A 27,782-nucleotide genomic window follows, 5' to 3' on the forward strand; every position below is an offset into this window, starting at 1 on the left:
AACCTCTAAGAGGCCTAAACCTAAACTGATTTTCATCCAATTGGTCCTTGACTAATACTCGCACTTTCCTTTCAACAATACCTGAGAAGATTTTACCCCCAGCGCTGATTAAAGAGATACCTCTGTAGTAGTTACAATCTTTTCTGTTTCCATGTTTAAAGATTGGTGTGATTACTGCTTTTGTCCAGTCTGATGGAACCTGTGCCAACTCCCATGCCATTTCAATTATCCTGTGTAGCCATTTAAGACCTGACATTCCACTGTTTTTGATGAGTTCCGACTTAATTTCATCCACCCCAGCTGCTTTATTGCACTGCAATCTATTGACCATTTTCTCCACTTCCTCAAATGTGATCCTATTTCCATCATCATTCATATCCCATTGTACATCGAAATCTGAAGCATTACTGATCATATTTTCACCTACATTAAGCAACTCTTCAAAATATTCCCTCCATCTGCCCAAGGCATCCACAGGATTCACCAGCAGTTTTCCTACCTGTCCAAAATACTTGTCATTTCCTTCTTACCTCCCTTTCGAAGACTGCTAATTACACTCCAGAATGGTTTTCCAGCAACTTGACCCATAGTCCCCAACCTGTTTCCAAAGTCTTCCCAAGATTTCTTCTTGGATGCTGCCATTGTCTGTTTGGCTTTGTTTCTTTCTTAAACATAACTTTCTCTGTCTACCTGAGTTCTAGAATGTAGCCATTTTTGATATGCCTTCTTTTTCCTTTTACAGGCTGCCTTGACTCTGTTATTCCACCAAGCTATTTGCTTCATCCTACCTTTACACACTACTGTTCCAAGACATTCTTTAGCCACTTCTAGTACTGTGTCCCTGTACCTTGTCCATTCCTTTTCCAGTGACTGTAATTGACTACATTCAACTAACTGGTACCTTTTTGAGATCACTGTCATGTACTTGTGCCCGATTTCCTTATCTTGAAGTTTCTCCAGTCTTATCCTCCTACATATGGACCTGACCTCCTGCACTTTCGGCCTCACAATCCCAATTTCACTACAGATTAAATAATGATTAGTGTCATCAAAGAATCCCCTGAATACACATGTGTCCCTCACAGCCTTCCTGAATTCCTGATCTGTTGTTATATAGTCAATGACAGATCTGGTTCCCGTGACTTCCCAAGTATACTGGTGAATGTTCTTATATTTAAAAAAGGAGTTTGTGATTACTAAGCTCATACTGGCACAGAAATACAAGAGTTGTTTACCATTCCTGTTGCCCTCCATATCCTCTCCAAATTTACCCATAACCTTTTCATACCCTTCTGTTCGATTTCCAATCCTGGCATTAAAATCACCCAAGAGCAGAATACTGTCCTTGTCCTTTACTCTAACAACTACATCACTGAGTGCGTCATAAAAACTATTCATCTTATCTTGATCTGTCCCTTCACAATGCGAATATACTGACATAATCCTAATTTTCTTGTTAGATATTGTCAAATCTATCCACATCAGTCGTTCGTTTACATACCTTATTGCAACTACAATGGGTTCCATTTCTTTCCTGATGCAAAGCCCTACACCCCATTGTGCCATTCCTGCTTTGACTCCTGACAGGTAGACCTTGTATTCTCCCACTTCCTCTTCTTTCTCACCCCTTACCCAAATGTCACTAACAGCTAAAATGTCCAACCCCATCTTACTTGCAGCCTCTGCCAATTCTACCTTCTTCCCAGAGTAGCCTCCATTTATATTAATTGCTCCCCATCTTGTTACCATTCGTTTGCCGAGTCGTATCTCAGGAGTTCCTGGTTTGTCAATTAGAGGTGGGAGTCCATCACCTCCAAAGGTCCAAGGCATTTTGCTCTGATTGTTGCCAGCATCATATTTAAAGTTCTAGGGAAGCAGGTTGCTAGCCTTACTTGCCGCGGGTCCCATTGAGTTTTACCCCTAACATTTGAGGGACTAACCAGTGGATTTGTTAGTCTTTGCCATCTGAGCACAAAGGTTACTGTGACTCAGAATATGTCCGAGATGCCCAGCCTTATTCCAAAGTAACTGGTATTCCGACTGTCAGGACCACTTACTTGGCCACTCATGTGTTGCCCATGGTTGATGAACTAGGACATGACAACAGGAACCCACACCATGAACCATTGTATTGTTAATTCTTTGAAACTATGTATGAAAGTAAGTAAACTTTTCCAAATTGAATATCAAAACATACAGGACAATATGTGGGCCATTTTTTGATATAATTAACTAAAATTATCTCTTAACTTATTTGTTATTTTGTAAATCTTACATGCAATTACGTATTCAATAATTTAGTTTTATATAAAAGGAAGTTGCACAAGAGTCACAAAGTCAGTCTGCATTATTGTCTTTTGGAAGCTATCAGATGGCCAATACATATTCCACTAATGTAAATGATAACCGGTCACAGAATATGACAAGAAAAGTGATATACTTGGTGTTTTATTTACAGATTAGTACAACAGTGAAGCAGAATTCTGGGGCTTTCTGAAGCAACAACCGCTCAGGATATCAAAGTTGAGTATCTCATCATATGGAGGAGCTAAGTTATTCTCTGAACTTTCATTAACTGTGATTGAAATTTTCTAGTTTTCACTCATCTTTATACTTGTGAATGGTGGAGGCACAAACCGTTAAATTGCTATGATGGTATGATTGAGAATTCACTATTACCGCTGTCCAACTATAGTCAGAACATGAGAAACTGTATATTTTTTCCTTACTCAGCATCAGTGGTAATTAAAATGCTTCCCTCCCCTCACATTTAAAGGTGGCATTTTAATTTGAACAACACAGCATAATATTGAAATTACATTTGAGAATATACATGAAGAATAATTAAGTTTAGCAACACCAAGGATACATATTGTTTTACACTCTACATGCGACAAGTATCCAAATAAAAATTTGTCTGTGGAAATGTCATGAAGAAAAATTTTCTGTTTGCTTCAGATCCAACTTAGCTACCCGTCATAGATTTTTTATCAATAAGCTGATAAGTGTTCCTTGCACCATAATGCAGTCATATTTGTGCCAAAGTGATCCTCAAAGGACAGTAATAAAGACAAATTATTCATGCAAAAGTGTGATGGGTTATTAATGACAAAGTTTGTAAGAAAATATTAGGATAAACTATCATCTTATTAGTGCTCAAGTATGTAGTTCCAATGTCTCAAACTTTTTATTTACAAAGCTGTCAAAAGTTACAGTGTATATGTTTGGCGACTAGTGTCAAACCTTACAGGTCCATTTTCAAGCCTGGCGTACTGACATTGCACTGAAGGTGCCCGATCTTAATAATGAACTTCGGCGTTTATTATAAAGTTCGGACAATTTCAGAGCAGCCACAGTGGGGCAGGCTTGAAAATGAACCTGTAAGGTTTGGAACTAGTTGCCAAATATAAATACTGCAACTGTTGACAGATTCGTTAATAATCAGTTAATGAAATTTAATAAAGTTTCTGGTTCCCTGTCAACAAAATTTTTGAAACAAAAAATAGTTCAGATGTGACTGAATACTATGCACTTAGTGTAAAGCCAGGGTGTGAAGTAACCAATCATTGTAAAATGGTCCAAAAGTCCTGGATCATTCAACAGCTTATTGCAAAAATGTAACTTAAATAAATGTTGACTCAAAGTGATAAATCTGCATGAAAGGATAAATTGACATATTGCAAAAATTCATACAGGAACACTTGCCACAGGTATTATTACTAACTGAACATGGACTAAATTTTAGTAAAATAATTTAGACGGCAAATTAATAGCAAGTAATTGCAGGCAATGCCATAAAGGTGGTGATATGGTGATTTGAATACGTTAACATACAGCACTTAAAAAACTTCCTGTCTTTAACAATGGACAAAAAAGGTCAATTGAAATGCCAGGTGTTCTGTTCCACGGTAATGATTTTAAGTTAGTAAAGCGTAAGTGACTGAGGCATATAGTCCACCAAATGCTGATTTTATGTGCTCCAAGGATAGATATAATAGTGTAGTTGATTGGGCTGGCCCTAAGCACCTTTCCACATTTGGCGACTTCAACATAGACGCAAATTTCAATAGAAAAGAGTAAATGACATATGCTCTAGTAGAATAGATTACACTATAACCAGCAAAAATGTTGCAATTAATATAAAATTATGTAGTGTGGTGCAACATATCACTTTGGTAAAGCAATGTTTTATGTAATGTCAACCTAACCGAAGAATGATTATCATGACAGTTGAAAGTATTTTTATTAGTTAAGTCGTTTACAACTGTAAGCTGTTTGGAAGCTTTTGTTATTGCTTATGCATGTAAACTGGTATGCACAGACACTTTGCATCTTCAAGGTGGGGTGACAGTAGCAGTTTACTATGCACTGTGGTACCTGATGGCTTGGGAATTATTCCATGCTGCGGTGTCCTGACTTGGAAGGTGGAGAGTGCTACTGAGTAAAAAGCATGCCATGACAATGAAAATGATGTCACAAAATGCAAGAAAGAGTCTTGTGATCTGTCAGAATCTGAGGAACTGTCATTTTTTGCTGTCAGATAGAGTTCATGCACTGTTATGTTGAATGTACAAACTGTAATTGTATATGTAATGTTCCTTTATATCCACAAATTGTAATGGAAGACACAGTACAGATATTCTTAGCAAAAATACTTTCTTTTATTTACTGCAGATGAATATCATTAAAGTCCCACCTTTAGTAAGATACTTGAAAGTATTACCCTGTCCCACATTAGTGCCTTTTTCTCACAAAACAAACTGCTATTAGATTCTTAGCACCATTAAAAAAAAGAGATAGACATGGCTGCAGTAATTACACAGTTCTTCCATGAAGCCTACTATCTGTTGTACCACAGGATGCAGATTGCAGGCATATTTTTAAACCTGACAAAGGCTTTCAATTCAATAAACAATACTGTAAACAGTAAACTACATATCTGGGATCAATCCATGCATCTTATATGTATTAAGTAATAAATCAAGTAAAATGAGAACAAACTAACCACACTTTTTGGTCGTGGTGGCTGCTCCTCACCATCTACCTGTCTCACACTATCAGTAGTGCCTCCCTGCTGGCTAGCTGGCTGAGACCCTGCAGTCTGCAGAGGCTCATTTGGCATAATTCCATTAACAGCTGCTGCAGCACTTAAGTCACACAGTTGTTGTACTGATGGGTGAGCGGATTCTTTCTCAGTCATTTTATCAATACCTAGGTGAGAAACAAAGAGGTTAGACAGTTAAAATATTTGTTCAATCAACATTTCTGATGTACACCTCTGATTTAAATAAGCACAGATCATGTAGAAGCTGAGGAGCAGTATGGCAAGTACAACGAGACCTTGGGTTCAATCCAGTGCCCCCCCCCCCCTTCCTCTCTCTCTCTCTCTCTCTCTCTCTCTCTCTCTCTCTCTCTCTGTGAATGAGTGAGTGAGAGAGAGAGAGAGAGAGAGAGAGAGAGAGAGAGAGAGAGAGAGAGAGAGAGAGAGAGAGAGAGAGAGAGAGAGAGAGACTAAAATAATGTTCCTTACAGATATACACACATGAAGCTGCACCAAACATTTTCACTTTAAACATCTCTGGATAAATTAAAGATATTTCATGACCTGTTTCCTCCGTGACTAACAGTAACAATGTTCCTATAATATGTCTATCTCAGTAACTGAAAGGTCTGAAACACACATTGGTCACTGTTTTATGAGTTGCGCTGTGGGTTTGTGAAGCTGAATATACATTAGCAATGTTTGGAGTGCACAGGGACCGGAAAAATTTGCATTTTGGGATAAATGAGAAATAGATGAGAATTTTGCCTTGAAATGTGAAATTACTTAATAAACACTGTTTCATAACAAGTTGTATCCAGATGAGCTATTTATCAGAGCTAGTTTGACATAGTTATGTTTTTGCATACAATATCAAAAATGTAAGTAGTTACTAGCATTGAACATCATCTGGCAAACCACAATTTGGAAAGATAATGTGCCCAACAACCTACTTGCAAAATTTAACGTACAAACGCAATGATGCACCAATGTGCTCCGCGATTTCGTGCCATGCCAATGTGGACAGTTGAATGGTCTGTTTAAGATTCACATTGTATAATGCAACATAGTAGTCAGTCATGGAACCAAGCATTTTATAAGAAAGAAACCCATGTGTGTGCCTGTTAGCTAAAGCTCAAAAAATAGTATAATGTGGGCAGTTTTAATGTGACAAATTAGATGGCAGATGTTTTGAACTGTAGCTGCATCAAGTACCACCAGAGGTCACACCTGAGCTACATCGTTAACAATATTTTGCTAAATCCAAGAAGCAACTGCGCGGTAGCCGCACGTGAATGCTTTGTGTAGTGCATTGCTTGTTGTTTTCTGTTTTTTAATAAGTGAAGTGACTAATCCTGGTCCACCAAGGATTTTGATTACAACCCTTACAACATCAGCAGAGACTGGCAATCCCTGTGATAATGTGTCAGGTCTGCTGCAGGCTGCTGCCCAGCAAAACGGAGATGGAGTCTGCACTGCTCCTTCCTCTGTGGTGGTCAAAATTATAGCCTGTTTACACTCGCCGGCATCTGCCATTACAGCCTATAGGCTGTAATGGCACTATAGTGCCTGCCCTCTGAGATATATGATCGGAAAATAAAATCTGTAACATTTTTTGGCAGCACTGAATTTCTTCCCCTAACGTTAAAAACAAGTTACCATATGTTCGATTCTACTTCTATGCTAGTGCCTTGTCAGTTCTATCTGTAGTGTTGTCAAGCTTGGGTCGTATGGCTATGAATGCCCATAAAAAGTTGAAACTAGTAGTCTGCAGATTTACTAATCTTCAAATTGGAGGGGGGGGGGGGGGGGGGGGGGGGGGGGAATGTACAGAGAAAAACTTCATATCAGAGTGGCATTCACTTAACTGGTGGGAAAATACTGCTGATTTTCAATGGAACAATCATTTTTGAAAGCTTAAATGCTGCCGACAAATGAAGAAAACAAAGTCCATTTCAGAAGAAAAAGGTGTTACAAGTTTTCGCAAAGGCAAACATTCCAGTCAAGAAGTTCCCAATCAGCACTTTTTTGACAGTCAGTTTCAAAGAACTGATAATTTGTTTGTCTTAGCTCATGTAGTGTGACAACCTTTTAAATTTGTGTGTGTAATCATTTATGAACAAAGAAAGTAGATGGAATTTCGGCAAAAATAGACATGAATTTTGCAAAAAAAATAGATGCTACATTTTCCAGTCCCTAGTAATGTATCAAAAGATATTTAGTGTGAAACAATTAAATGTCTCCCCTTATTATGTGAAAATGAGTGCATCGCTATGATAGCTGTAGTTTATTTGACATTTCGTTGTGTCTTTCAGCATCAACATCAACAATATTTGAATATTAAGTTAATGATGATGTAAATAAAATAGAAAGAAACTTCCACATGGGAAAAAATATATTTAAAACAAAGATTCCAAGACTTACCAAGCGGGAAAGCGCCGGCAGACAGGCACATGAACAAAACACACACACAGAATTGCTAGCTTTCGCAACCGATGGTTGCTTCTTCAGGAAGGAGAGGGAAAGACGAAAGGATGTGGGTTTTAAGGGAGAGGGTAAGGAGTCATTCCAATCCCGGGAGCGGAAAGACTTCCCTTAGGGGAAAAAAAGGACAGATGTACACTCGCACGCACGCACGCACACACACACACACACACGCACACCACACACACACACACACACACATCCATCCGCACAGATGTGCGGATGGATATATATATATGTGTGTGTGTGTGTGTGTGTGTGTGTGTGTGTGTGTGTGTGTGTGTGTGTGTGTGTGTGTGTGTGTGTGTGTGTGTGCGTGCAAGTGTACATCTGTCCTTTTTTTTCCCCTAAGGGAAGTCTTTCCGCTCCCGGGATTGGAATGACTCCTTACCCTCTCCCTTAAAACCCACATCCTTTCGTCTTTCCCTCTCCTTCCTGAAGAAGCAACCATCGGTTGCGAAAGCTAGCAATTCTGTGTGTGTGTTTTGTTCATGTGCCTGTCTGCCGGCGCTTTCCCGCTTGGTAAGTCTTGGAATCTTTGTTTTGAATATTAAGTTAGGTAGGCAAGGAAAGCGTTTCTGAAGAAGAGAAATTTGTTAACGTCGAGTATAGATTTAAGTGTCAGGAAGTCTTTTCTGAAAGTATTTGTATGGAGTGTAGCCATGTATGGAAGTGAAACATGGACGATAAATAGTTTGGACAAGAAGAGAATAGAAGCTTTCGAAATGTTGTGCTACAGAAGAATGCTGAAGATTAGATGGGTAGATCACATAACTAATGAGGAAGTATTGAATAGGACTGGGGAGAAGAGAAGTCTGTGGCACAACTTGACCAAAAGAAGGGATCAGTTTGTAGGGCATGTTCTGAGGCATCAAGGGATCACCAATTTAGTATTGGAGGGCAGCGTGGAGGGTAAAAATCATAGAGGGAGACCAAGAGATGAATACACCAAGCAGATTCAGAAGGATGTAGCTTGCAGTAGGTACTGGGAGATGAAGAAGCTTGCACAGGATATGGTAGCATGGACAGCTGCATCAAACCAGTCTCAGGACTGAAGACCACCACAACAACAACAACAACAACAACAAGTTAGGTAGAACAGTTAACAGGTTGCTGGATGGACATTGGGACGGACTGTGATTTATGTTCCTGTGGTCACTGTGATCCAAGTTCACATTGTACATATAAATCGCTTCACAATAAAAAAAAGGGGGGGGGGGGGGGGGGGGGGGCGACACGAAGAGGATTTTTATATTTCAAATTGCAGTTTTCATATTTCAAATTGGAGTTTTTACGTCAGCCTTTGAACTTGTGATCAAAGACTGGTACAAACACTATGATTTCAAGCATCTGTCATCATGACACAGTAGAATTTCATCTCTAGTATTTCATTTTTATGTCATTATTTGTGATCTATAATTAAAAACACAGATTAAAAAGGAGAACTAACAATACATCAAACCAGCCACCTGCTTCTGGTGCCATGAGCTCTGTTGTTAAGCTGCTTACTTACTGCCCAGACTCCACCCAGACTGTTTAGTCTAGTTGTTGACGCATGGCTATTAATAGCTAAATTTGACTCCTGGTGGCAATTGCGCACTTTGATGCTCACTTTTCTCAACAACTTACTTGGAAGTTCAGTGTGCTGAGAAGCCAAGAAAACCTTAGAGATCATGTGATATCCTCTATGGTGAGATGATGATTCACAAAATAAACATGTGGGATAAGCTCTGCCAAGAGAAAGGTTGATTTTTCAGTATGATGACCTTCCTAAAAAGGCATCAAAAACAAATGAGTACCAAAGAATGTACCTGTTCCAGGAGTCGAACTGTGCTATAAACAGTGGCACAATGTCAGTAATACTTAACTGTGTAGATAAGAGTCTATGCATAAGAGCTCAACTTGCAATGCCTGAACAAGATGACTGGATCAGTTGTCATTATACTGTGCATAAAATGGAATCAAAAACTCAACTGTACGCATGAAAGCACACGATTAACATTGAGAAAGAGTGGTAACCTATGAAATAGTATTGTTTGGATTTAAATAGTGGCAACTATTTATTCACAACCAATACAAACGAGTTACATGTTTGTACCTGTTAATGTCCTTTAAAGTAGTCACCAGCATTGTTCAAATGGTTCAAATGGCTCTGAGCACTATGCGACTTAATATCTGAGGTCATCAGTCCACTACCAGCATTGTGTAGGACCCATTGACAGTGATGTGGAATGCATAGTATACCGTTAGCAGAGCCTGTTCTGTTGATGGTGCGAATGGAGCGGTCTACTGCCTGTCAAATCTCTGGAACAGTTCTGAAGTGAATGCCACAAAGTGGTTCCTTTATCTTTGGAATCAAATCAAAGTCAAAAGGACTCAAGTCGTATCACTGTTCAGTTTTCGAGCATCTCCTGTGACCAGCTTTGTGAAAGAAGCGGTGACACTTTCTGCACAACCCACCCATCATTTTGCACAGCAATGCGCGGGCGCATACAGCGCAATCTGTGGCTGCTCTGTTCGGTCAATGGTACTGGGAAGTACTGTACCATCCACCATACTCCCCGGACTTAAGTCCTTGTGACTTTTATTTGATTCCGAAGATGAAGGAACTACTTTGTGGCGTTCGCTTCAGAACTGTACCAGAGATTCGACAGGCAGCAGACTGCTCCATTCGCACCATCAACAGAACTGGCTCTGCTAACACTATACTATACCTTCCACATCACTGACAGCAGGTTCTACACAATGCTGGTGACTACTTTGAAGGACAGCAACAGATGCAAACATGTAAATCTTTTGTATTGGTTGTGAACAAATAGTTGCCACTATTTAAGTTCCAACTGTTGTATAATTTTTTTGTAAATTACTAACTCACAAAAACATTTTCAATTATTCATTTTACCTTACTTTGCAACAACTATCCAGATTTTTCCCCCTTTTAATTATGGTGCAATCAAGATGCTGAAAAAATTAATTACTTTAATCATGCCTCCTTTGAGCCTTCCTACAAAAGAAGAAAAGATCTGAGAGCTTGAAATCATCACTTTTGGTTGTATCACACTTAATAACTCTTTTTAGTGACAAACTATGGTGTACTTTCAAGAAATAGGTGTGTTACTGCTCCGACGCATATGCTTATGTACTTTATATGTGTTGAATTTTTTTTTCTAAAATTTACCTGGTGTGTCTGGAAGTGTTGCCTTAAGTGTTCCAGGTTCAGCAGGCAATGCTGGATGTGATCCCTCCATACTAGGAAGGTCCTTTACATTCTCGGCAGATGACGTGCTTGGTAGGTGACGGCGAGTTCTTTTACTGAGGGACTTTGAAATAGTCCCATAATCTGATGGAAGATTGGCCAATGCATGGAAAACTTGCCTCTTGCGAATAATTGTGTACACAAGATTGGAGTTCCCTGAAAATTTCAAATAGATCACGTATACACTAAAAATAAAATCTCAAAAGAAAAATGCAAAGGCTCAATATAGATTTAATACTAGTTATTGAAGTGAAATGGACTTTTAGTCAGATTAATATAAGTTAATATGAGCATCAGAAGAACAATGTGTACCTGGAATAGGATTTGTTATGAATATGAAAATAAGGAAAAAGAAAAGTGGCGTTCTACAGATCGGAGCGTGGAATGTCAGATCCCTTAACCGAGCAGGTACATTAAAAAATCTAAAAAGGGAAATGGATAGGTTAAAGTTAGATATAGTGGGAATTGGTGAAGTTCGGTGGCAGGAGGAACAAGACTTTTGGTCAGGTGAATACAGGGTTATAAACACAAAATCAAATAGGGGTAATGAAGGAGTAGGTTTGATAATGAATAAAAAAAATAGGAGTGCGGGTATGCAACTACAAACAGCATAGTGAACGAATTATTGTGGTCAAGATAGACACGAAGCCCACGACTACTACAGTTGTACAAGTTTATATGCCAACTAGCTCTGCAGATGATGAAGAAATTGAAGAAATGTATGATGAGATAAAAATATATATATTCAGGAAAAGGGAGAGAAGGAAACATCATAGGTGAATATGGATTGGGGGCTAAGACACGAAAGAGGAAGCCGCCTGGTAGAAGCCCTGGTTCAAGAATCATGAAAGAAGGTTATATACATGGAAGAATCCTGGAGATACTGAAAGGTATCAGATAGATTATATAATGGAAAGACAGAGATTTAGGAACCAGGTTTTAAATTGTAAGACATTTCCAGGGGCAGATGCAGACTCTGACCACAAACTATTGGTTATGAACTGTAGATTAAAACTGAAGAAACTGCAAAAAGGTGGGAATTTAAGGAGATGGGACCTGGATAAACTGACTAAACCAGAGGTTGTACAGAGTTTCAGGGAGAGCATAAGGGACCAATTGACAGGAATGGGAGAAAGAAGTACAGTAGAAGAAGAATGGGTAGCTCTGAGGGATGAAGTAGTGAAGGCAGCAGAGGATCAAGTAGGTAAAAATACAAGGGCTAGTAGAACTCCTTGGGTAACAGAAGAAATATTGAACCTAATTGATGAAAGGAGAAAATATAAAAATGCAGCAGCCAAGAAGAAATACATAAGTCTCAAAAATGATATTGACAGGAAGTGCAAAATGGCTAAGCAGGGATGGCTAGATGACAAATGTAAGGATGTAGAGGCTTATCTCACTAGGGGTAAGATAGATACTGCGTTCAGGAAAATTAAAGATACCTTTGCAGAAAAGAGAACCATTTGTATGAATATCAAGAGCTCAGATGGAAACCCAGTTCTAAGCAAAGAAGGGAAAGCAGAAAGGTGGAAGGAGTATTTAGAGGGTCTATACAAGGGTGATGTACTTGAGGACAATATTATGGAAATGGAAGAGGATGTAGATGAAGACGAAATGGGAGATACGATACTGCGTGAAGAGTTTGACAGAGCACTGAAAGACCTGAGTTGAAACAAGGCCCCCGAAGTAGACAACATTCCATTAGAACTACTGATGGCCTTGGGAGATCCAGTCCTGACAAAAGTCTACCATCTGCTGAGCAAGATGTATGAGACAGGCGAAATACCCTCAGACTTCAAGAAGAATATAATAATTCCAATCCCAAAGAAAGCAGGTGTTCACAGATGTGAAAATTACCATACTATCAGTTTAATAAGTCACAGCAGCAGAATACTAATGCGAATTCTTTACAGACAAATGGAAAAACTGGTAGAAGCCGACCTCGGGGAAGATCAGTTTGGATTCCATAGAAATATTGGAACACGTGAGGCAATGCTGACCCTACGACTTATCTTAGAAGAAAGATTAAGGAGAGTCAAACCGTTTCTAGCATTTGTAGAATTAGAGAAAGCTTTTGAAAATGTTGACTGGAATATTCTCTTTCAAATTCTAAAGGTGGCAGGGATAAAATACAGGGAGCGAAAGGCTATTTACAATTTGTACAGAAAACAGATGGCAGTTATAAGAGTTGAGGGACATGAAAGGGAAGCAGTGGTTGAGAAGGGAGTGAGACAGGGTTGTAGCCTCTCCCTGATGTTATTCAATCTGTATATTGAGCAAGCAGTGAAGGAAACAAAAGAAAAATTCGGAGTAGGTATTAAAATCCATGGAGAAGAAATAAAAATGTTGAGGTTCGCCGATGACATTGTAATTGTGTCAGAGACAGCAAAGGACTTGGAAGAGCAGTTGAGTGGAATGGACAGTGTCTTGAAAGGAGGGTATAAGATGAACATCAGCAAAAGCAAATCGAGGATAATGGAATGTAGTCGAATTAAGCCGAGTGATGCTGAGGGAATTAGATTAGGAAATGAGACATTTAAAAGTAGTAAAGGAGTTTTCCTATTTGGGGAGAAAAATAACTGATGATGGTCGAAGTAGAGAGGATATAAAATGTAGACTGGCAATGGCAAGGAAAGCGTTTCTGAAGAAGATAAATTTGTTAACATCGAGTATAGATTTAAGTGTCAGGAAGTCGTTTCTGAAAGTATTTGTATGGAGTGTAGACATGTATGGAAGTGAAACATGGAATATAAATAGTCTGGACAAGAAGAGAATAGAAGCTCTCGAAATGTGGTGCTACAGAAGAATGCTGAAGATTAGATGGGTAGATCGCATAACTAATGATGAAGTTGTTTGAATAGAATTGGGGAGAAGAGGAGTATGTGGCACAACTTGACAAAAAGAAGGGACCGGTTAGTAGGACATGTTCTGAGGCATCAAGGGATCACCAAGTTAGCGTTGGAGGGCAGTGTGGAGGGTAAAAATTGTAGAGGAAGACCAAGAGATGAATACACTAAGCAGATTCAGAAGGATGTGGATTGCAGTAAGTACTGGGAGATGAAGAAGCTGGCACAGGATAGGGTAGCATGGACAGCTGCATCAAACCAGTCTCAGGACTGAAGACCACAACAACAGACAATGAAAATACGGTAAGGAGTAAGTTGCTGTGAACAGTTACATGAATGGATTACTCTCATCGGAATCAAAAGCAAACCAACAGCAACAACAATTTAGGTATATATACTGATGTCAAAAGCAGATAGTGAAGAGAGAGAGAATATGAGGGCACTGAATGGTTAACTCAGTATGTAAAGGGAGACAAAATTCTAATAATCATCGAAGACAGAGGTTTGGATGAATATGGGTGTGGTATAGGAATGAGAGTAGAATAAGACTGCTTGAGTTCTGGAATAAATTTCAGCTAGTAATCACAAATACACTGTTCTAGAATTACAAGAGCTGTATTTTGAAAAGACCTGGAGACATGGGAAGATACCAGATGTGTTACAACATTGTGAGACAGAGACTCTGAAATTAGATTTTGGATGGTAACAGGAAGCAGGTTCAGATTCAGATCGCAATTCACTGATGTTAATGTATAATGTATAAAGAATTTTGATACAGAAGTAGGGACAAATGTTTCAAGTTTTCCCAGGTTGTAGACAGTTATAATGCAAACCACATCTGCTAATTTTGTAACCTGGTGCACCCACATTTAGCCAAGGCTGGCTCAACTTGAAATATATGCTCCCGTCATACATATCTTTACATTTGCACTGACAAAATCAGTGTACATTTCACATCACACAAAATCCATTGCATTAGTAGATCTTCCTGTCCCCACCTTTCATGACATACATCTACATGTTTGTTAGGTTTGTCTACTTACAATAGTATCAAACGCACTCATGATCAAATCAATTCGGGTTCTTGTATTGTACTATCTCAAACTAATATATTTACCATCCACCATCAAGCATGGGCATCTGTATCACCACAAAAATATATTTTAGATATCGTCTGTTTTTCACCTTCCTTTCACTACTATTAACTATGAACTTCATTTTATACTGCACTAGCTGCATTTTGAATGCAATGCATTGCCTCACTCTTTATAAGTAGGAAAACCTATACAAAGCAGATACATTTACAACTACAAAATAAATAAAAGACAGACTTTTTGTGCATAAGTTTATTTAATTGCCTTGAGATATACAATATTTTTGGTCTTTTTGTCTTCTGCGTAAGAAATTTTGCAGCTGTCCTACTTGTGAGCATGCAAGATCTAACTGACCACACGTAAAGCATGCATTTCCCAGACTTAATTCACCCCCCCCCCCCCCCCCTCAACATTCAAAAAATGTGAACTCCAGGTTGCAAAATCAACAAAATTTTGAAGAGGATGGATTGCTGCTCACCCTAACTATGTCCCCCTTCATTACCTTGTACCACCTTGGACTGGAACAATTGAACCACATCTTTCATCAGGGCTTCAATGATCAATCATCATGCCCTGCATTAAGGGACATTATGCCCAAGATCCTTCCCAACCTCCTAACATAGTGTTCCATACCCCACCCAACCTACACATAATCCTAGTCCATGTCTAAGCTACTCTCAATCCCATCCCCTTTCCCCAGGAATCATATTTCAGTCCTGTCACAGGACTATCATAGCCCATCAGAGGCTGGGCCCCCCTGTGAAAACAACCATGTCATATCCCAGCCCTGCTAAATCATTGCACAGCTTTTTATATTGGTATGACTACTAAGCAGCTGTTTACCAGGATGAACAGCCACCACCAAATTGTGGCAAAGAGTAAAGTGGACCACCCTGTGGCACAACATGCAGCTGAACATAATGTGCTTCATTTCAATGCCTGCTTCAATACCTAGGCCATCTGCCTTCCTCTCCTCCACCACCAGCTTCTTTGAACTACGCAGATGGCAGTTATCCTTACAACACGTTCTCCACTCCAGAAACCATCCCAGTCTAACAGCCTAAGGTAACCTATGATCTCCAAACCCTTCAACCAACACATTTTACCCCTCTGTCCTCTCGCTTCCTGCCAGTTCAAGTGCCCCATGCTCATTGTGCTCTGCTCTGTGTCAACACCACCAGCCTTTTCCCCTCTCTGCTGCTCTCCTTCACAGTCCTCATTCCCCCTCTTCCCTTTGCTGCCCCTCAGTCTCCTGATGCTGCATTAGGCAGCCTTGTCTTTTCACCATCTAGTCCCTGCTAGTCTATGTTCGGTCAGGCAGCAGTGACTTCTCTTTCCCGGCCAGCACCCTGCTATCCCTCTACCTTTCCCACCCCACTCCAGATTGCTGCTTCTGCTCTAAATGACACATTGCATTTTGGCTGCAGTGGCCAGAGAGAGCTGGTCATTATGCATGAGGTGCGAATGTGTGTATTTTCATTTCTTCTTTCCTTTTCTGAAGAAATCTTCAACGGAGAGCTCGGTGTGTAACAGTCTTTTTATTGTGCCAGTCTGCAACTCACTGTGTCATCTTTATGGGGGTAGCAACCTATCCTTTTCTTAACAGTGCTGATACTTCAAATTTTGAATCACAGCTAGCACTAATTATAGAAAAATTGAAGTTGATGCGGATGAGTAGGAGAAACAAACCTGTGATGATGAAACGCAGCATTAGTCATTTGCTGCTTAACAGAGCCACATCGATTAAATATCCAGGCGTAACATTGCAAAGCAATATGAAATGAAATGAGTTTTAAGGATTGTAGTATGGAAGGCAATTGGTTGACTTCAGTATATTAGGGGAATTTTGGGAAAGTGTGGTTCCTCTGTAAAGAAGACCACGTATAGGACACTAGTGCAACCTATTCTTGAATACTGCTGAGATGTTTGAGATCTCCACCCGCTCAGATTAAAGGAAGACATCGAAGCAATTCAGAGATGGGCTGCTAGGTTTCTAGGTTTGTTATCAGTAAGTTCAAGCACAGTGCTGGTATTATGGAGATACTTCCGGAGCTCAAATGGGAATCCATGAAGGGAAAGCAACAGTCTTTTTGAAAAACATTATTGAGAAAATTTAAAGAACCAGTATTGGAAGCTGACTGCAGAAAGATTTTACTGCTGTCAACATATATTTCACATAATGACTATGAAGATGAAATAAAGAAATTAGGGCTGGTATGAAGCCATACAGACAAGAGATTTTCCTTTGCTCTATTTGCACGTGGGACAGAAAAGGAATTAACTAATAGTGGTACAGGGTAGAGTTCATGTAGAATAACGTGGCAGGTAGATGCTCACCTGGCAGGGCACACTTGGGGAGGAGAGGTAGTGGAGGTGGTGCTGGTGGGGGGGTTGCAGGCAGGTGCTGTAGGGGAAGTGCCACTCTAAACTGAGGCTTACACTCTCATTTTTTGTAAATATTGTGTGGAATCCCTCCATGCTCAACCTTTCATAGTGACCATTTAAAAAGATTTGCCGTCACCTCTAATTTGGTTAGTATCTCGAAATAATTCCACTGAAAATTCAACAAAAGCAGAAATTTCTTTTTGTCTGATATTTTAACCATTTGTAACTTTCAGAGAAGCCTCAAGAATGGTGAATTTTGAGTAAGATTTACATTTCTCTCTTTGCCACATTAAAATTTCCTTCTTTTGTGAAAACACGACAGAGTTTACATAGTATCATCATTGTGCAGACATAACTATAAGAAAGTTCTGAAACAATTGTTTATTACGTGAGAAACTGGGAAAAAGGAAGTCAATAGCTTATGAAAAAGTTGCACAGTACATAGACCTGTTTATTTCTACAATGGTTTACATCAGTTCACAGCTTGAACATTTAGCTGTTTTTCGACATACTCAACATTTCTGTCGATGCATTTTTGTAGATGCAGTGGCAGTTTTTCTATGCCCATGTCATACCAGCTTGCCGCCATGCTGTTCAGACAGTTATGAACCTCTTCTTTCACTTCGTTGTCGGAACTGAATCGCTATCCAGCCAAATGTTCTTTTAACCTAGGGAACAGGTGATAGTTACTGCGCAACAAGTCAGGACTATAGGATGGGTGGGTTATTATGTTCCACTGAAACTGTTGCAGAAGACCAATGGTTTGCCGAGTGATGTGCTGGTGAGTGTTGTCACGGAGAATGTGCATGCCCTTGCTCAACATTACTCTTCTCCAGTTCTGAATTGCCCATTCGAGTTTTTTCAGAATCTCGCAGTACCTGTCAGCATTAATTGTGGTCCCACTGACTCACCCCTGACGACAAGGTGAAAGAATAGGTTTATAACTTTCTAAACAGCATGGTGGTGAGCTTGTATGACATAGGCATACAAAAACTGACACAGCATCTACAAAAATACATCGACAGAAATGGTGATTATGTCAAAAAATGGCTAAATGTTCCAGATATATGTTTACATACTTTTAAAGATATTTCACACATGTTCATGCACATCTCTCATCCGTATCCATAGCAAATTTCAACCTCCAGTTTCATCTGAATTCTGAGGGAACTAGTAATCCTGTTAGTAACTGATTGCTGTTTTGAGAAAAAGGACTGCTGCTTTTCACCATGCGACTCTAGAGAGGATGTTAAATGTACCAGTATCTTCAGTATTTGGCCATGAGACATGATCTTAAGCCTAAAAATATGCAGGCAAAATTATTGGCTTGCTTCTGTGACTGTGCTTTGTCAGAAGCACAATTTGTAATTCACCTTTCCTCTTGCTTGGCATCCAGTTGCCAATAAACATTGAAACAAGGATTACATTTGGAAATTTATCTGTGTGGCAACTTATATATGTTTGTTGTATATGTTGCAGCATCAACGCTGGGATGATCACAGCCAGTACTAGTCAAAAATGGGAGCTTCCAGTGGCAAAGATCATGTTAAGCCCAAAAGTTGGCTGCAATTGAGAACACCGAAGGCTTCTCAACAGAAAAACCCTATTGTCACAGGGGGAAGTAGCGTGGTACATTTCTTTGTAGGGCTTCTCAAAAGAAAAACCCTATTGTCACAGGGGGAAGTAGTGTGCCATATACTTTGTAGAATGTTCCCTTGACAGTTTAATATGAGGCATATATGCAGTTGATTATTGGGACTTGACCTGCCAAATTGTGTACCAGACCTTGACCAGGTTGGGTCTATACCATGCCCAAACTGCAAGTTAAGTATAAGATTTCAATAGGGTGACCCATGTGGGGGGTCTTTAACAGGATTGCAAAGTGGTATCTTCAATACTAATCTGAAGTTTAAGGTTATCAAATAAGTTTTGAAAGTCAGGAGTTGAAACAGACTTATTCCATCTATTAGTTTCATATTGCATTAAATAGATAGCCAGTATTTGGAAAACTATTTGAGAGAGAATAATTTTTGTAGTCTGTCAATTGTCAAAATGTTTGATACAGTAAGTAGAAATCACTGATTTAAGACTGGAACTTACAATAATGGTACTGGACTGATTGCCACTAACAGGGTGATTCTTTCCGCTGTGTACAAACTCTTGGAATTTGTTGATGAGAGGGTAGGGAATAAAAAGGGTCTAATGAACTTATGTCAGGAAAAGCATGGTTTCCATGCTATAAACCATTTATTCGATCATACATTCTTGCAGAGATTGCAGTCTAATATCCACTGTACCATGCAGACACAGTTACAGTTTGTGTTGCAAATAGTTTCCATGTGCCTCAATGCATGCTTGTACATGAAGTAGCATGTTCTCTCTGACATGTTCACATCAGCCAGGCTGCATCTGAATGGTGCACGAATATGCTGCTCTACTGTCTCCACATCTGAAATGGGCTCTGCATATGCAAAACTTTTGAGATTGAACCATAATCAGAAATCACACAGTTTGAGATCCAGTGAATAAGCAGGTCATGGAGCTGGACAGCCCCCCCTCCCCTCCCCCCTCCAATCTGATCCATCAACCAGTGAAGACACAACTGAGATTCATCCAAGCATTAACAGCAAAATGGGCTGGGGCATCATCATGTAGTGGCCACATAGCCCTTTGAATCATCAAAGGCAGTTCTTTCAGCAGGGGAGGCATAGTCACCTGTAAAAACTACACCGATTGTTCTGGCCTGTTAGGTGATGTGAAAAGAAGACTGGTCCCAAAATACAATGGCCAATTATCCTAGCCCACGCTTTCCGGCTGCACCGGTGCTGATGATTCACTGTCACCATACCATGGAGGTTCTGCAGACTATCCCACAGATGCTCTGCATATTATCCCACAGATGACTTATAAAAGTTAAAGATACCACTCCGTGTAAAGGTTGCTTCATCTGTAAATAAGAAGGATGACACGAATCCCGGAATCGTGGTTACCTGGTGAAGAAACCAGTGACAAAACTGCTCCTGATGTGGAAAGTCTGTTGCTAGTAAGCCCTGCACACACTGTAAGTGATAGGTGTAGTAGCAATTGTCATGAAGAATGTTCCACGCTGATATCTGGCATACCCTGTCCTGGTGGGTCAACTGCCTGGTACAGGCATGGCAGCCACCTTCCACAGTGTAATCACATTTTCCTCCAAGTCTGGGATGTCCGAACATTTCAGGTACTTCCTTCATAATTTCCTGCTTCCTAAAATACCTCTGTCTCAGGCAAACAGTGAAACACTGCAGCAAACATTGAATGCTGTGGTGGTTGTTGGTGTAGATAGGTCTCTTGATAAAACCTTGCTGTCAGCTGCCTATTGCCATTTGCCTTTCCATAAGTAAACACTATTTTGGCAAGCTTGTGATTTGAGTATGGAGCCATTGAGTACAATTCTGTATCACACCCACTGCAAGACGAATCAGCAAGAGAAGTTAATCGGACACAACATTACCAATGACTATGGCAGAAGTGGGCACTGGGGCATGACGTATGAGATACAGTACCACCCTCTAGGAGGAAACCACACATATTTTAACTGTGGCTGCATGGTACAGTGCATATTAGACCACAGACTCTGAAACAAAGAATGATTAATAAATGCATGGCAACCATGCATTTCTGGACATAAGTTCATTAGAACTTTTTTGTTCCATATCCTCCCATTGATCACCCTAGAGTTTGTACACACTGGAAAAGATAACCGTGTATATTGCAAGTGGTGATCCATTTATATTCTGTTGAAATAAGTAGTGAGAAATACAATGAATGGTTAGCTCATTTCTCAGTAAGCAGTTGCGATTTGTTGCTTTAAAGATGCATGAACTGAGATACTACTGCCAATGCAAGATTCATGTTAATTTACAACTGTGGGTGAGCAGCAAACTCGCTGCACTGATACAAACACATATCAATAATTCCTAAACAGAAAAGTAGCTAATTCCGAACTTACAGCAAAATAAACCTGGAAGAGGTGAAGACTGGATTTAGTGATAAACGTTGGACACTACAGCAGCCATTCTAATAACGAAATCATAGAAAAGATGGATTATGTTACTACTCCCTTGTGTTGATGTAATGAGTGACCTTTTATTTTTTTTCATATAGGGTTATAGTGGGTTCACACTACATCAGCACTGGAAGAGGCATTGTTTTTGATTCATTTAAAATTAAGGCTGAAAGTCATGGTGACAGGATTTCTGTTTCTTTTTTTCTTTTTTGCATGCATTACTGATTTGTGTGTGCCTGATATTGCAGGTACTCAATCACGCACCTAAAACTGTATTGTTATTGACGATAAAGACAATAAAGCCAAGGTGTTATTACACCCAAGTTTGAAGCAAAGGTTTGATTAGATTAGATTAATACTTGTTCCATAGATCATGAATACGACACTTCGTAATGATGTGGAACGTGTCACAATCCCAATGTGCTAGTAACTTAACTGATCCCTAGTAATTTTCTATGACAGATGCATTGGTTTCTTAATTACTAGTACAAAGTGGTAACTTTTTTTGTGTTCTGAGATGGGTAAATGGTGATACTGACTACGCACGATAGATGCCATGTACCTGGTGTGCTAGCATATGGGTCAGTGGCTGCAACACTATGACTGTCCTGTTCAGTTTACTGTGTTAAATGGATTAACATGGCTTGTTGTAGGTATGTTTATTTCCTGTTAAACTGTTTGTTGTTATTTGGTGTATTTTTCACCTTGAGTTGAGAGAGTACATAGAAAAGTAATCTGTTTAAGGTCGGATGTCACTGTTATCTGAAAACCCACACTGTCATGTAAGCTACTGTAGTGACACCTTTATTTGTTGTCACTTTCTTTATACTAGATCAGATCCTTGAGTGATATCATTGATTATTAAGCTCTTTCTACTTGACTGCAGAGTTATTTCCTGCAACATTACTTTGAAATTAGCACCTATAAGTTTGCTCACTACGTGATTTCTTATTCTTCCCTCCCACCACAGTACATACTCATTCTCACGATGCAGTTGGTCCAATGGACAATACACATAAGACAGATTGCACTTCACACTTTTGAAGTATTCCAAGTAAACTAATTACAGGAATGAAATACTAAAGATCATTTTCAGGTAAATGGAAATGCCGTGTGGCTAGGGCCTCCCACCAGGTAGATCATTCGTCTGGTGCAAGTCTTTCAAGTTGGCGCCACTTTGGTGATTTTCAGATGTTTCTACATGTCACACCTTTTCACCCCCTCTCCCCCTACCCCCACTGCTTGCGGTATCTCATTCATACAAAATTTTTATACAAACAATGAGTCATGCATATATCAAATCTGGTTGGATGTTCCTCAGTTATGCTTTTATGCCATGCCTTTTCACCCCTTATTTCTGCAGTAAATCTGTCCAGATAGCAAGTGATGTGTGTGGCAATTCTGATAGAAACTGTTTCAGGCAGTACAGTGGTATCCTGATATGTCATTGTCCTGTCTTCACAACCTCCCCCTTGCCATTCACAACTCTATCTATGCAACGTCACAGTGACTTTTACCAATAAGTCTAGTGTCACCAAAAACTATAGATTTGATATTAATATTGGTAGCTATCAAATATTTTTACATGTCACATCTTCTCATCACCAACCCCTCCTCTATGTTTATATAAACAGTGAGTCATATATATACTACCATATTTGATTAAAATTGTTCCAGATGTTCCTTAAGCTAAACTTTTATGTCTCCCAAACTGTGCATTTGGTGTTCCCATAACTCTAGTCTTTTACTATATTGTTGCTGTATTTTTTGTTATTTCTTTTTGGCAACGACTTAACAGCTCTTTCATAATGCTCCATTTTTCCTTACAATCTTTCACATTTCCCACACCATAAAGCAAACATTTTATTCCAGAATCACCTTTATCTCTCATATATTGCACACTGTAATAGAGTTGTTAACATCTTTCAACATCAGAAAATACTCTTCAAGAGACTCTTCCCATTTCTGCTTTCATTCAGACCGGTGGTCTTCATGGCGAATTGTTCTTGCAAAGCTTTCCTCAGTGTAACAGTAAAATCTTAGGTAGCCCTAAAGCATTTTTTGTTGTTGTTGCAGGATAGCGATCACTGCCATAAAATAACTTAAGAGCACCCTGATAGTCACAGACCAGTAGGGCAAATTAACATTTATTATATGGATATTTTGAGAAATACTCTTCGATTCTATAACCTGTTTTTGAATCAAAATCTTTTTTGTCTCTTTCTCCAGTAAACTTTGTTTTTATAATTACTCTTTCAACTGCACCTCCTCCATCTTCCTCCCACCACCACCACCACCACCACCACCACCACCACCACCACCACCACCACCAATGTTGTCATTAATTTTCAATGCAAGCTTTTATATGTTGCTTAAATAACAATAAATTTCAATTGTAATTTCAGTTTCCACTAAACTATTTATACACAATACAGTGTAGATTTCTCCCACTTCCACTTCTGAAAATGACTCTTCAATATACATGGCTTCATGTTCACTAGCTTTTGATTCAACAGTAAAGCAACAAAGTTCTCTCATATGTTTCCAATGTTTTCTGTCATCTAGAACTTAACCTGTTTACTTTTATTCTCTGTTCATAATAAGAATAAACCTGATGTAAACATTGCACCATGTATTCTTTCACGTTTGCTTGAATCTCAATGGATTTTGTTTCGTGTGGAGTGGTAGCCAAGCTGTGTCCTGTACAGTCAAGTAGGATCATAAGAATATGTTTTATGCCATGTTACTCACACACAGACTCAGCGATAATGCAGAACAAAAGCTTTACTGGCTCATTAAACTTGGACCAGCTGGCTTGCCAGTGCTGTCCAACTAATCTGCGATGATACGAGCAGTTGCAGTTCAGATGTTAGAGAGACCAGCAGAGAAACAATATGGCTTCAAATGTTATTTAATTTTTAAAGAAAATGAAATAATATTAGGAAAAACTCCAGCACTACTGCATGTTTCTTGGGTGATGTGACTGAAAGCATATAATGCTCTCATTCCCACCTAACATAGTATTCTCATTATGAACAAGAGTGATGAAAATGCCTAACTTAGAGATGGTTAAATTTTCTAAGTGAACTACATGTCATGCAAAAGCATACTGCTTGGGATTTCACGTATTGCTTAATACCGAAGCCACTGAAGGTATTAATTAGTCTCTTAACTCCTTCCTTATCCCAATCTGATAAATACATTTCAGTTGTGAAATTGTCATCTGCTATGTTGGTAATGAGTCAATCACCAACAGAGTCCATGAAACCATCGAGGCACCACATTTTCTCTTCTTTTATGACATGTCGTTCTATATCCCACCAGCATTCGGCAGTAACGTGAAAAAGCTGCGTGCGTTAGTTCCAGTACGTCTGGCAGTCTTGATATTTCTCATGATTAATCCCTTAACTTGGCTCCAGATCAGTTTTGTTGGGTTCATAGTGTAACAGTAGAGTGGCAAATGTAAAAATACAGCCTTTGTATGGTGTGCTTGATGGCGTGAAAATCATTGTTTTCCATATTTCTACGACCCTTATCACTCTGGTTGAGAGACTACATCTGTCGTATAACACAGTGGACATAGTCCAAATAAAAATTATTTGGTTTTTCATTTTTTTCCTAAGAAATTAAATTATGTTTTCTTAATTTAAGCAACCATTACTGACACTCTTTCATAAAATATTGATAATTAGGAATTTGTATTTGAAATTAAAACAGGGATTTTGTGTGCAATATGTAATTAGAAACAAGAAGACATGCATTATTCACAAAAAATGATTAAGAATTTTTACAATTATGAGATAGGTACTTCAAGTTGAACGAAAAAAAGACCATGGTGATATATGAACCAGAAAACCCAATCTACTATGATACCAATTCTGCTACATATCAGACACTGTGACTGTACATAATTTTTGAAATAAAAACTGTATAGCTAAAGTATGATTGAGAAAAACCTTGCTGGCTGTTAATACTTTAGAATATCTTAAAAGTTTCATTTAACATAACTTAGTATTAAAATATAATGCGTAAGTAGGGCCTAGTTCCAAGAGCATAACACCACCATGTATGTGTGCTACAGCTTCTGACCAAACACTGTGCTTGTGTTTGTTTACATCAGATTTATTCTTATGATGAACAGAGTATATAAAGATTGAATGGCTTTAAGCGGTACACGGGTTATATTTCAATTACTTTTTCAATTTCAGCTAAAGTTACCTTTCTCCAAATATTTCTTCACCTTCTTTCACTCTAAACAGTGTTCCAAAATAGCACAAACAAATCTGTTATAATGCCTAAAAGTTAATCCATAGATAAACCTATTGCCAAGATTCTAATTCAGTATTCCACACTCAAACTTGTTTTGTGCAGTATTTTTTTTTTTTTCCTTTTGGCACAACATATGAAATTTTTTCTTGCATCATTCTCTTATTTAAAATTCATATTCTCATATTTAAAATATGAGTCCTAACTGTATATTCAAAATCCACCTAATCACATGCCACTACACAGTCACAAGCAAAATAAGGCTCAAGTAATTTTATTGTAGTAATCATCATCATCATCATCATCAGAGGCCCAAAAACTGTTATTAATCCTTCTTTTGATTGATGCAGAGCTCTAAAAATTTATAGGAATATAAAGTTTACAAGTTTCACAGAAACCATTTATTATTATCACATTTAAAAACTTAGGCTATAGAAATGTGCAAGCTTTCAGAGCCAGTGGCTCCTCCTCCTGGAGAAAGTTATGGAAAAATCATACAGAATTCTGGGCCAGGGGAGAACTTACAGGATGACAAGGAAAGATTTGTTGGGGGATGGCACTGGATGAGATTTAAAAATTTCAAATAACAAAACAGTGCAACACACATTTTCCCCATGAACACACAATAACTACTGAAGATTTATTGACTTCTTTGGTGTGTCATTTGCCTTGTTAGCAGAAAAATCTTTAAATCCTCCAATGAAATAGACATTATAAAAATGGAAAACTTTTATCTGAAATGTTTCTAACAAATCAATAAATTGAGTGTTATGCCAACAACTTCTACTTAATAAGTTCCCTTCTTCACTACTGAAACCAATCTCTTGCTTGCAGCAGTAGCAGTTACAGATACATTGTGAAGAAAACTAGAGCAACTGTTTCCATAGTTATATTGTTAAGATTTGTTTAGCATGTAACCCAGTAAAGATATGGAATCATTTTGAGCAGTTTGATACCACATAAACAACAGGAATTCAGATTCAAATCAATATAGCCACACTATATTATGGAACTTGTAACAAAACTTACCATCGAACTGGTACTGTATGATGTTATTAAAGATTTCAAGTAAAAAGAAAACTAAATGGTGATTTGTTGGAGATGAAAATAGGAACCATGGAGTACTAAATGCTTCCAACAAATGTAACAGTTTTGTGCTTGCAACCATAGACAGGGTTTTCAAATATGGTGACACTGAAACATAAAAATATTTTCAAAATTACAAAAATGAAATTAAAATTTCCTTCAATAATTACGAATTCTTTTCAAGAAAGGTTCAGTACCATTAACAAGGATCGTCAGAAGGCAGTCAAATAAAGGCTGCAAACGCTGATGTCCAGTAGTAATAATCTTGTGAAAAACAATAATTAAGAGATCTGCATGTGTTCCTGAAAAAGGGAAAAAATACATCAGTATTTATGTACATAGTTTAAATAAATATGCCAAATTCACATCAAATAATTAATTTACCAGTAAACACAGGTATATCCATTGGTATTGTAGCAGTGTAAGGTTTGTTTAAACGGACACCAAAATTTCTCTCTCCACTGAGCAGGAGCAATATAAATACTCCAATGTGCATCAGGCCCACACGAGCTAAGGAGAAAAATCAGAACAGTTGTGATTAGGAAATATCTGAAACTGTGTTCATAAAACTGGAATACTGTAGAAATGAAGTGTCAAGCAAGATGATGCCTGCTTACATTGATCAGCCCTTGAATCATTGAGATGATAGAGAATTGGCACCAAAATTTCAAGAACATCACTGCTCTTCAAAACATAGTATAGGAATTTCTGAAAGTAAATTATGTTATTTAAAATTAAATTCATAAGACATAAATAAATATTGCTCATACAAAAAAGTTTCTTGGGTTTTTAATTTAAATTAAACAGATGAGAGCAAATCCATAAAATATAATTTACATCTAATTATCTAACAGAAGATAAGAGGCATACCATTCATTAATAAACTTATCAGATCAGTGGAAAATCCAGGATGGAATATAAAAAGCTCTATTTGTGACAGTCTTTTTGTTGTGCCTATCTGCGATTCAGCATCTCCACTACATGCTGAGCAGCGACTTTTCTTTACATAATATTGTTACCAGGTAAGTTACTTTTAAGATACTTTACACAGTACAGCATGAGATTTTAAGGAGCCAAACCCAAAATTCGCGGGTATTATGATAAGTAATTTAAGTTTAATAACGATGTCCATCAACTGAATTGGAATCAGGTTTCCCTTTAGGATAAAAGGCTTTATGCAATACAGATTCATTGCCAGAACACCTGCTGCTATGTCAATGCCCTGAATGTTTGAAATATATACATCAGGGAGAATATTCCATAGATAGATATCTTT

At 38.5% G+C, this 27,782-nt stretch overlaps 1 protein-coding gene across 2 annotated transcripts in view; it reads right to left on the reverse strand.

The window, feature by feature from the left end:
• Positions 1-27,782, reverse strand: part of LOC126336011 (protein HID1) — an 89,680-nt gene that overhangs the window by 26,195 nt on the left and 35,703 nt on the right. For both annotated transcript variants that reach the window (XM_049999501.1, XM_049999492.1), the window contains exons 8-13: positions 27,124-27,214; positions 26,891-27,016; positions 26,704-26,808; positions 26,450-26,614; positions 10,704-10,937; positions 5,006-5,211 (exon numbers count right to left, since the gene is read on the reverse strand). In XM_049999501.1, the coding sequence (XP_049855458.1) occupies positions 5,006-5,211; positions 10,704-10,937; positions 26,450-26,614; positions 26,704-26,808; positions 26,891-27,016; positions 27,124-27,214 (927 nt within the window). The remainder of the gene's footprint in view (positions 1-5,005; positions 5,212-10,703; positions 10,938-26,449; positions 26,615-26,703; positions 26,809-26,890; positions 27,017-27,123; positions 27,215-27,782) is intronic.

Source organism: Schistocerca gregaria, chromosome 1, assembly GCF_023897955.1.
Source record: "Schistocerca gregaria isolate iqSchGreg1 chromosome 1, iqSchGreg1.2, whole genome shotgun sequence".
NCBI classification, from domain to species: Eukaryota; Metazoa; Arthropoda; class Insecta; order Orthoptera; family Acrididae; genus Schistocerca; species Schistocerca gregaria.